Source organism: Callionymus lyra, chromosome 11 (genome assembly GCF_982586985.1).
Source record: "Callionymus lyra chromosome 11, fCalLyr1.hap1.1, whole genome shotgun sequence".
Taxonomy (NCBI): Eukaryota; Metazoa; Chordata; class Actinopteri; order Syngnathiformes; family Callionymidae; genus Callionymus; species Callionymus lyra.
The window spans coordinates 4,806,296-4,818,166 of record NC_141828.1 but is presented as its reverse complement, the minus strand read 5'-3'; the positions used below and the strand labels follow the sequence as shown (position 1 = coordinate 4,818,166).

The window sequence follows — 11,871 nt, the reverse complement described above, 5'->3', positions numbered from 1 at the left end:
CAAGAACGTTTTGAACTTTTAAAAATATATTTGTGTAATATTTCTCAAATGTTGTGTATTGTTCGTGGAGGTGATTTTTTTGAATGAATAACTTTTAAAAAATCAATAAGAAAATGTCTGCAATTGTTGCACAATAACCTTTGAAATAAGTAAAAGAATGAAATAACCTTGACGAGAATGTGTTTCAGGTGTTGTGTTTGTGGTGTTTCAGGGTCAAAGTGACCCGAAGGCATAAAAAAGTAGTGTGTTTGTGGAATCCCTTGTGTTGTCTAAGGGTCAAAGTGACCCAGGGGCCAACAACAAATGTGTTTATGGTATCCCATGTGTTATCTCAGGGTCAAGGTGACCCAAAGGCCTGAAAACAAGTGTGTTTGTGGTATCCCTTGTGTGTTCCTTAGGGTCTAAGTGACCCGAAGGCTTGGAAACAAATGTGTTTGTGGTATCCCTTGGGTTGTCTCTGGGTAAAGGTGAACGACCTTCACCACTACATATGTTTTTATGGAAGCCAGGGAGGTCGTTGATGCCACAAAAGGATACCACAAACACATTTGTTTTTGGGTGAAGTCACTAAAATTATACACACACATGATTTTTGGATTATTTTAAAAGTTTTCGTCACACACAAAAAACTTCCATAATTGATCTGCACTTTCTTTAGTTGAAGTCGCACAACAGACGTTTTATTTAGACAAATATGATTGTGAGAGTTTGTGACACTATTGTCACACAGAGTTGAACTGATTTAATGGAAGAAAACACACAAAAACACACAATCTTGAGACTCTTTGTTGATTGTAAGTAAAAAAACATAAAGTAAACTCTGTCTCTTCATCAGTTGAGTCGAGCCTCGTCCTCGTCCTCCTCCACCACTGACCGGTGTTTACCTGAGACACAGATCAACATGGTGAGTGTGTAACAGTCAGTTGTCGTCGTCGATCAGTTCTTTTGTGTTTGTCTTTCATATGATTGGAGGCAGCAGGAGTTAAGACACAAACTCCATCTTTCTTGTCCTCCTTATTTCACTATTTCATTCTTTCACTCCACGTCTTTTTTAAAAACATATTTCCTTTAAATATCAAAACTTTGTTTGTGTTTTTTGGTTCAAATGTTAGATCGTTATTAATCTATTGGTATCATATCTACAAAGAGATGATGGATGGATGGAGGGATAGATTTCTCTCTCTCTCTCTCTCTATCCATCTATTAATCTCTCTCTCTCCTCTCTCTCCATCTATTCATCTCTCTCTCTCTCTATCTCTATCTCTCTCTCTCTATCCATCTATTAATCTCTCCCTCTATCCATCTATTGATCTCTCTCCCTCTCTCTCAATTTCTCTCTCTCTCTCTACATCCACCTCTCTCTCTCTATCCATCTGTCTCTCTCTCTCTCTCTCTATCATCTGTCTGTCTGTCTGTCTGTCTGTCTGTCTGTCTGTCTGTCTGTCTGTCTGTCTGTCTGTCTGTCTGTCTGTCTGTCTGTCTGTCTGTCTGTCTGTCTGTCTCTCTGTCTCTCTGTCTGTCTCTCTGTCTGTCTCTCTGTCTGTCTCTCTCTCTCTCTATCCATCTGTCTGTCTGTCTGTCTGTCTGTGTCTCTCTATCCATCTGTCTGTCTGTCTGTCTGTCTGTCTGTCTCTCTCCTCTACCCATCTACGCATCTATTAATCTCTCTCTCTCTCCATCTATTAATCTCTCTCTCTCAATCTATCTCTCTCTCCATCCACCTCTCTGTCTGTCTGTCTGTCTGTATGTCTGTCTGTCTGTCTGTCTGTATCCATCTATTCATCTCTCTCTCCATCCATCTCTCTCTCTCTCCATCCACCTCTCTCTCTATCCATCTGTCTGTCTGTCTCTCTCTCTATATATATATATATACATCCGTCTGTCGCCATCTGTCTCTCTCTCTCTCTCTCTCTCTCTCTCTCTCTCTCTTCTATGTTTGTGATGACACTACACTGTGGTTTCCATAAATATTTCCTTTTTAGGAAGTTGGTGAATCTAAACTTTAAACTTCTCCACTTATTTAAGCTGCTTTCATATAAAAGTGGCCGTTTTTCCTCAGCCATCAATATCAATGTGTGTTTATTCAACACAGTTGTGTCTGCTGACCATGAATCATTTCTGTGAGTATCTGCTGCACATGTGCTGAAGATCCAGTTCAGTGTCGCTCCAGCTGTAGAAGCTGCTGTGATGTCGTTACATAGTTACATTAGTTGTTGTTTGTGCTAGAGTTGGATCTGGACCAGAACCTCTCGCCACAACAATTCTTTCTTCCTCCTCCACCTTCACACTCACAAATACAAACTAGTTTAAACACTTCTTTACTTGTTCATGTAAATAGTACTTGTATTTATGTTCAACTAATGTTTTCTAATGTTTGATGTTTCACAGTTTACCTAAAAAAAACAATTTCCAAAGGATTCTGATTCTATCTCAGGGTCAAGGTGACCCAAAGTCCCTGAAAAAAAATGTGTTTGTGGTATCCCTTGTGTTGTCTCTAGGTAAAGGTGAACGACATTCAACACTGCATATGTATATATGGAAGTCAGGGAGGTCGTTGATGCCACAAAGGATACCACAAACACATTTGTTTTTGGGTGAAGTCACTCAGGGTCAAGGTGAACGACCTGGACCACTGCATATGTATTTCTGTATTACACGTTTGTTTTGGGGGCCTTTGGGTCACTTTGACCCTGAGGTAACACATGGGTTAAAACCTAAATCAGCGTCAGAAACATGATTCTTGAATGAATCCCAGTTGCTTCTTCAAGCTTTCATTCGTCAGCCGCAGCTGTGAATATACAGCTCTTAGCATAATAACTGGGGTTCATATTTGTGTAAACAGGGTCACACAGATGTGGAGACGCTGGAATGTCTTGTGCTCGACACTTTGTTCCTCTTGCACTGAATCACTTTGATGCACAGGTCACCAACTGTCAGCTACTCCATGGTCACTGTGAGACTTGTAACCCCCAGAAAAATGAAGAGACAACATCATCAAACTCTATTTCTTGTTAGAAACTGTTAGAATCTGGAATCCTACTTGTAGAGATTGGAATTCCAATCTGTACTAGTAGGATTCCAGATCCTACTAGTACAGATTGGAATCCTGCTAGTACAGATTGGAATCCTACTAGTACAGACTGGAATTCCAATCTGTACTAGTAGGATTCCAGATCCTACTAGTACAGATTGGAATCCTACTAGTACAGATTGGAATTCTAATATTCAGATCCCAATACAGTAGTAGGATTCCAGATCCTACTAGTACAGATTGGAATCCTACTAGTACAGATTGGAATTCCAGTCTGTACTAGTAGGATTCCAGATCCCACTAGTACAGATTGGAATCCTACTACTGTATTGGGATCTGAATATTAGAATTCAAATCTGTACTAGTAGGATTCCAGATTCGACTAGTGAATTCCAATCTCTACTAGTACAAACTGGAATTCAACTACTGTTTTGGAATCTGAATATTGGAATTCCAATCTGTACTAGAAGAGATTGGAATCCTACTCCTGTATTTGGATCTGAATATTGTAATTCCAATCTGTCCTAGGACAAATGGGAATTAAGATCCCAGTTCATTAGCAGGATCCAAATCTGTACTAGTATAGTAGGATTCTAGTACTAGGAGTAGACCTACTAGTACAGACTGGAATTCAAATCTGTAAGATAACTAGTAGGATTCCAGATCCTACTGGATTCCAATCTGTACTGTCACGTATACATTTTGTTTGGCTCACGACTCCCATTGCTCAAATATTTTTTGGCTCCTTTTGTTATTGAGTTTGACACCATCAAGCCTCAACCATTAACTGGTCTAAGAAGAAAAAAGACAATGTTAGATGAGAAACTAACAACAACAAGATGCTCTAATGTTGGTTCAAATAACGTAAACCACCAAAAATGAATAGAAATGAACTGAGTAAGAAGAGTAAAGTAAAATCTAAAGATGCCTCGACATGGAACACACTAGTCCGGCTTTAAGAAGGAAAACTAACATGGATTCACTTCATGACAACAAGGATAATGAAGATTGTGTGTTGGTGTGTGAAGGTGGTTTGATGGTAACACTTAAGGAAGGTTGTTGTTAATGAATGAATGAATCATGGATCAGCAGGAAGATCTGATGTAAGGTTTGAGATGGAGAATGAGAAGATGTTACCGGGAGACAGAGTCTGGACTCGAAGCTTCCTTTTTGTGGTCACGTGACAGCTCTGAGAAGAAGGGATGGAGAAACAGACAAACCATGCCAAGATAAGAGAAGAGAGGAAAGGGTTAGTTTTGTTAGTTAGTTTGAAAATGAGATTCATGCAGAAAAGGAAAGTATATGTTAGTGTCGGAATAAAATGGTCTACGTATAAGTTGTGTAACATAACTAATATGACTTTACCTTAACTCCAAATGTATCTTAACATAAATGTGTAAATGCTCTTAGCGTTTCTATTAGGATTGTAACTTCTACAAAAAGTGTGACCAAAAAGGAAAATAAGTGATATTCCATCCGAAAACGTATTTACCGCCCGAACTGTCGCTTGCTCTCACTCCTCTCTCCTGATTGGCTAACAACAACAACCCTGCCTCATTCCCATTGGCTTCCTCTGGGCCGTTGTGATTGACCCACAGCGAGGCGCTAGCATAGAGCTGCGCCGTGATCGGGCTCAACGGGCTGTCACCGCCGCAGTAGCCTGCCCCCTGGTGGTGGTGAGGCTCCACCCCCAGCTGAAGGTCTGAGGAGAGAAAAACCTCCAACAAGTCACGTGACGGCGAAACCCGAGTGAAGAATAAGAGGTTTAAAAACCCATCAGTCAATTAAAGGTGCAACAATCGTGGTCCGCACAGTGGTCTCTTCGTGTTGCGTGGGTTTACTCCGGGCACTCCGGTTTCCTCCCACAGTCCCAAAACATACACAGGTTGATTGAGAACTTGGGGAAATTGTCCGTAGATATGAGTGTGTGTGTGAATGGTTGTGTGTCTTTGTGTGTCTGAGACAGACAGGCGTCCTGTCCAGGGTGTCCCCCGCCTCTCGCCCCATGAAACTGGGATAGACTCCAGTCTCCCCGAGTCCACCATAAAGGATTAATCGACATAGAAAATAAATGAATGAATGAAACGTTGCAAATATTCACAACGATTGTTGTTGTCCTTTTTTGCTGCAATTAAACTTCCCGCCAGTAGATGGCAGCAGTCATTACGTACCCTGCAGCAAAAGGGGAAAATGACTGAGGACGAGAGGATACAATCAACTCAAGCAGCTGGTATTTGGACATATTTTTGTGTGAAAACAAATGAAAGCAGTTTGGATCTTCTTACCAATACAAACCCCTGATATACACAAAACATTGAGATATTATAATGAGCAGCAGACAAATGACAGATAAGGTGATCACAAAAAACTGTGATATCTAGAGAAAATTACTACTACTACTACAGTAGAGCATGTAAAAACAAAAACTTTTAGTTTTCGTTTTTCTTTCTGTGAATCTTTCATGTTAATGATTCTCATGCATCACCAAACACACCTGACAGTGACGGACAAAGCTGTGAATGAATGAATATCCGAGGCTCTCTAATGAGGTTCATGGAGGACGTGAAGAGGACAGGTGTGATGTGGGAGGAGGATCAGGATCACTGGAGGTGGAGGAGGTTACAACCACTGATGGTTCTTGAGCACAATAGTGGTTTATTTTTAGAAGCTGAGGACTGAACACGAAGGCAGAGAGACGTTTAACAATTATGTTATTAAGTCAAGTTTAATGTAGTATTAAAGTTGATTGTCATGGCTGAAAATAAATAAAAAAGTTTTTGTGTTGATCAGCGGCAAAGACAATAGTTCCAGTGCAAACACACTGACTCATGCTGTTAGCTAACACACACACACACACACACGCACACTAAGCGCTCTCGCACACACTTTGACAGGATCAATACGATAAAAAGCTTTTAGCATCGTCACTTCCCGGAATCAAGTCGCTCTTACATCAGTGCTGAGAGCTCGGCGCGCTCACCTCACTTCCTTCGCCTAAATCAAGATGTCAACCGTCTGACTGTGCGTCTCAGATTTCGGCATCATCTGGAACTATTGCTCGTGAAAGTGTCTTTTGTCAACACTCGTAAGAAGGTCTCAGCTGTGCGTTCCTCACAGCTGAGCTCTCTAACGCTCGCATCAATTATTTAGCAACGCAGCATCATAACTGCAACTCGGACATAATCGAGCTGCAGCGAAATCACAGCAGCTTGTCAGGTGATGTTCAAGGGATTCATTGTTAGTTTTGTTCCACTTATAGTTGTTATGTAACTGTCAGAACTTAATGACTTTGGGACAAATATGAGATATTTATGTTCTTGCGATATACTACGGTGACTCGTGGTGTGACTTCGTGGCTTACAATCTTTAAGTGGTGTGTACAACATTTACTTTGAGGTCATTCAAGTAGAAACTGAATAAATACATAAGTTGCACTGACCAAAAACTGTTTCCTTTAACTGAGGAGAGTCTCTAAACTCAGGAAAATGTTGTCACAACACGATCTGGATCTTATAATCCATGTGTTTTTTGTGTTTTAGTGTCTAAACCAGAAGGATCTTCTCGCCTGCAGTTCATACAAAACTCTGCAGCCAGAATTCTGAGCCGCTCTAGTAGAAGAACTCACATTTCTCCTTCAAACTCTTCACTGGCTGCCAGTTTCTTTCAGGATCAATTTTAAAATTCTGGTTCTTACTTTCAGATCTATTCATGGTCAGACCTTCCATCAGTGATCTGATCCAGACTTACACCCCAGCTCGGGCTCTGAGGTCTGTGGATCAGAATCTACTGATGGTTCCTTAACTTCCGGACCAGAGGAGAGAAATCCTTCCAGACTGTTGCTCCTAAGCTTTGGAACCATCTCTGTGTTTGATGATCTACTGACTCCTTCAAGAAACATCTGTGTTTGATGATCTACTGACTCCTTCAAGAAACATCTGTGTTTGATGATCTACTGACTCCTTCAAGAAACATCTGTGTTTGATGATCTACTGACTCCTTCAAGAAACATCTGTGTTTGATGATCTACTGACTCCTTCAAGAAACATCTGTGTTTGATGATCTACTGACTCCTTCAAGAAACATCTGTGTTTGATGGATCTACTGACTCCTTCAAGAAACATCTGTGTTTGATGATCTACTGACTCCTTCAAGAAACATCTGTGTTTGATGGATCTACTGACTCCTTCAAGAAACATCTGTGTTTGATGATCTACTGACTCCTTCAAGAAACATCTGTGTTTGATGATCTACTGACTCCTTCAAGAAACATCTGTGTTTGATGATCTACTGACTCCTTCAAGAAACATCTGTGTTTGATGATCTACTGACTCCTTCAAGAAACATCTGTGTTTGATGATCTACTGACTCCTTCAAGAAACATCTGTGTTTGATGATCTACTGACTCCTTCAAGAAACATCTGTGTTTGATGATCTACTGACTCCTTCAAGAAACATCTGTGTTTGATGATCTACTGACTCCTTCAAGAAACATCTGTGTTTGATGATCTACTGACTCCTTCAAGAAACATCTGTGTTTGATGATCTACTGACTCCTTCAAGAAACATCTGTGTTTGATGATCTACTGACTCCTTCAAGAAACATCTTAACATATTCTTATCTCTGCTTATTTTCTGGAACTCCTGTCTTTTAGAGTTTTAAAATGTGTATGTATTTTTAACTGTGTTTTGCTTTTGAACGTCAAACGCTTTGTGACACTGATCTAGAAAGATCTTTACAAATAACTATTACTTACTAACTTACACTGTAAAGGTAATTAAACGATTTTAAGTGGTGCCTTATAGTCCAAAAAGTACTGCCATCTTTATAGATCCTGATCTTTACATTAACATTATATATTATAATATAAAAGTATGCTGGCTTAGAAGACATATTATTATTTAACATTCAGTCTATAAGTCTGTACTTTCCCCCACGGATCTGCTCATGTCAGATAATAGCAACAGAGATGAGCATAACGTCAACAAGAAAACAAAGGATTTATAAACAGAGTTCATTGTATTCTCAGCAGTTGACGTGACATCAACGACCTGAACATTCCCTGCAGTCACATTGTTGTTCTTGCCTGTTTGTGCAGCTTTGGTCTTATAATATTAGCTCACATTCTTTCACAGTCTCGATCCGGCTCGTGGAACAAGTGGCTTTTCGTTTTGATTAACAACTTAAAACAACATGAATCAATGTATTAATTGAAAAAACACTCTTGATAAGAGTAAAAAAAACTGTAAATATGACTATATATATATATATATATATATATATATAATATTAGATGCTTAAATCAATAGCTACCAGTGAATGTACAGATGTAAATAGAATAAACTTGAATTATCATTCAGGGTTAAAGCTTGTCTGATGCTGCACTGACTGAACTATCAATACACATGTTGATAGATTTAGTTTATTGATCCCGGGCTGAGAAGGAAACGAAGGAAACGAGTATTGTCGCCTACTTCAAGACCTGATCAGTAAATGTGACCCTCTGGACTGTCATTCAAAAACTTAAAATGAGGTTTTGAATAAAGGACTGTTGAGATTATTATTGACAAACATTTTAAAATTTGATAATAGACAATTTAATAGACAATAGATTTCCAAAGGAGAGCATACATGAACAGAATTTAAGAGGAAATAAGGTGTAATGTTTAAGGGAGTGATATTTAAATAAGATTATTGTGACAAAAATAACAAACACAAGAAGGACAGAATAAATTCTCCACAGGATTTAAATATAAAACAATGATACATCAGAATAATAAAGAAAGCAGCCAAGAGAAAACTGATGGAAAACCAAAGAAAAATATTTCATTCTCACCCCAAATCTGAAGCAAAACCATCACAAAAACATCAGCCATATTATATATTATATATAATATTGTCCTCAATCTCTGGAGATGTTTGAAATGTTGTCATTCTGGAAACATGTCGTCTAAGAAGATGTATAAACCAACAGGAAATTGATGTTTAATGAATAAACATCAATCATAAAGCGTTAATGTCAACATTTCTAGTTGTGCATGAAGTCATCTTCAAATCTTTGTCAATCATTCACAAGAAAATGTACTTTTTAAAAATCCATTTGATCCAATCCATTTTCTTTAAAATTCAAGAATATAGAAGTTAAATATATGTTTTATTTGTAATCATATGATGCTTTAATTGCACCTGCACATCTGTACAAGCTTTACTTTACTAGTGTCTTGGCATTCCATATATATTTGAACTAAAGGTATTTTTGGCTCTAATATATCCACTATTTACTTGTACTGCACTGAGTTAGTCAGTAGTGGTAGAACACAGTGTACCTGAGGCAGACGGCGCCGCGTACGTGCTCTGTTTCCGCTGGTTGGTTTGTTGAACCTGCAGAACAGACGTTTATCGTAAACATCACCGCATTTAAACAAAAATGAAGGTAAAAGTTCTCCACAAACCTGCGACTCGCCGAGGTCGTTCTGATCTCCAGCTTCTGTAGAGAAGAAGCAGATGTTGACGACACCAGTTGTGATTCAGTGTCAGAACCAGAGCTCTTTGGTTAGATCTGTCAGGTTTATGGTGTGGTTTCTGTGCGCTCACTGATCCACTCAGATTCAACCACTTCATTGGAGAAGGTGACGACAGAAGAACGACCTTTTGTACAAATAACGCCTCAATATTTAGGTAATAATTATAATTATGAATAATGAGGTATGAATCTGAAAAGAACATGTTTGGCTTTATTGCAGCTGAGAGGTTTAATGAATAGAAATGTAAGGAAATGTTGTGTTCCTGTCATGAAGCTTAGAACCACTGCACACTTTTCAATTAATAATATTCATTTTTAGTTTTTTAAAATCTTAAGATTCATTTATTTATCATCAATTGATCCGTTTCAGTGTATTTCTTTCATTTTTAACTTAGAGTGGTTTACTACTTTTGCTACTCTTTAATTTGAATCACTTTATTGTCATAGTTTTGAAATATGGAATCTGAAAGAAAAAGTTTCACAAGAGATTCAGAAACCGATGACTTCATAAATCTGTCTGTTCTACTGAACCAGGATCTGCTGAAATATCCAAAGATTATTGAGCATTTTCAACAGTGCAACTGTGTAACTGTGCATTTATAGTACATTGGTGTTTTTTTATTTGTATATGTTTTATCTAAATTAAATGAAATATACAATACAAAAGTGGACACTTATTATAGTGAATATAACGGAAAAACGTGATAAAAAAATCGTATTGTTTCTTCTTATTCTAACTTTTTCTTTTTTACTGAACAGAATCAGTTTCGTTGTCAATAGTTTGTAAATAATTGTGAAAATATATTGTTTTTATGTTGATGAAATAACTAAAATTACAGTATTCATCAATTAAATCTAGGTTTGAGTGAAGGTTTTGTTTTTTGTATTTTTTATAGAAATAGAATGATGTTCTACTCGTCCTCTTAAAATGCCATTCATTAAAGAACGTGAAGTAACTACCAAAAGTAACACAAACAGTTGTGTTTTGGTCGATGATGAATTGTTGTTTTTGTAGTTCTTAAGTGGCACCGATGAGTTCTCCAGATTAAAACTTCATCGTGCAATAAATCCAACGACAACTAAAGAATCTTTTTCAACAAACACGGTTCATTTTAAACACATTCATCTTTCACAGTAATTATATAACAATATATATATATTGGGTTAGACTAATAAAATGTGAAGCTCTGCTGCACACGTGCACGTGCACACACACACACACACACACACACACACACACACACACACACACACACACACACACACACACACACTCATTACACTGCACGGGTCTAACTGTGATTACTTACCAGAAGCTGCAGCTCAAATCTAATAAAGCATCCATTACAACTCACTCTCCCTCTGCCTTCTCTCTCTCACCTGTCCCAGGTGGTCTGTAGATCTGCAGGGTCGCTGGAGTGGGTCGTCTCCGGCGGATCTTAAAGGTAAACCAGTCCGTTTTTGACTTTGAGAAAGTGTTGTATGAATTGTTCAACAAATAACAGAGAAAACCTCTTACGAAGGAAGTCATCGGTAGAAACACAAACACACAAATATACAACTTTTTAAATGTGACAAGAATCCAAGGAAGCACAAGAGAAGTACTCGATGAGTTCCAGAGTCCTTTTCAGAACTCGTCACTCGCTGCCAAACTGGGTTTGAGTCGTCAAAGTCCTTCTTTCTTCAAGAACTTGGACGACATAGTCATTGATATTCAGTCTGCGAAGGACGCAACGTCCCACCGGAGGAATGTTGTCAACGTCCTCGTCCCGGTCGAGTGCTTCACAAGACAACTGCCCATAAAACACCATTGAACGTGTGTTTATTCAACGACTGGAGAAGAGCTCGGTGCTGACAGACTTGTACTTTATTCATTAACCACTGAGTCAATTGAAGGTTCACGTGTCTGCTTGAAGTTTGTGGAGGTAGAAATATGTCCATTCAACACTTGCATGACAAATTAAATAAGAATATAAATATAACATAATAATCTGGTCATGATATTTACAAGGGAAACCACAAATGATTTGATCATTTATTTTGTAGTAAAATGGCGATAATCAATGATTAAAACGTGATTAAAATGATCGTCCTTTAACAACAAAATCAAAAGAGACTCTTTGTGACTTAACGATATTTATTCATTCAGTGAACAATGTTTCAAATGGAATTTCATATTTAATTGGTATAAAGTTAATCTTGGCCCCAAAAAAGTGTTTTTTTTTACTTGTTAGATTCTCGACTTGATTCACTTGTACAGTGAGTTGTGTGTGATTTGTTTCTTTTTGTAACGCAAAATTGTTGGTGGTTGTTGTTTTC

At 38.2% G+C, this 11,871-nt stretch overlaps 1 protein-coding gene across 1 annotated transcript in view; it reads right to left on the bottom strand.

Annotated features, from left to right (window-relative positions):
• Positions 1-586: 586 nt before the first annotated feature.
• Positions 587-11,871, bottom strand: part of LOC148068994 (protein phosphatase 1 regulatory subunit 1C-like) — an 11,871-nt gene continuing 586 nt past the window's right edge. The window contains exons 2-5 of the mRNA XM_087801941.1: positions 10,933-10,990; positions 9,482-9,516; positions 9,356-9,410; positions 587-884 (exon numbers count right to left, since the gene is read on the bottom strand). Of these exons, the coding sequence (XP_087658067.1) occupies positions 832-884; positions 9,356-9,410; positions 9,482-9,516; positions 10,933-10,990 (201 nt within the window). The 3' untranslated portion in view covers positions 587-831. The remainder of the gene's footprint in view (positions 885-9,355; positions 9,411-9,481; positions 9,517-10,932; positions 10,991-11,871) is intronic.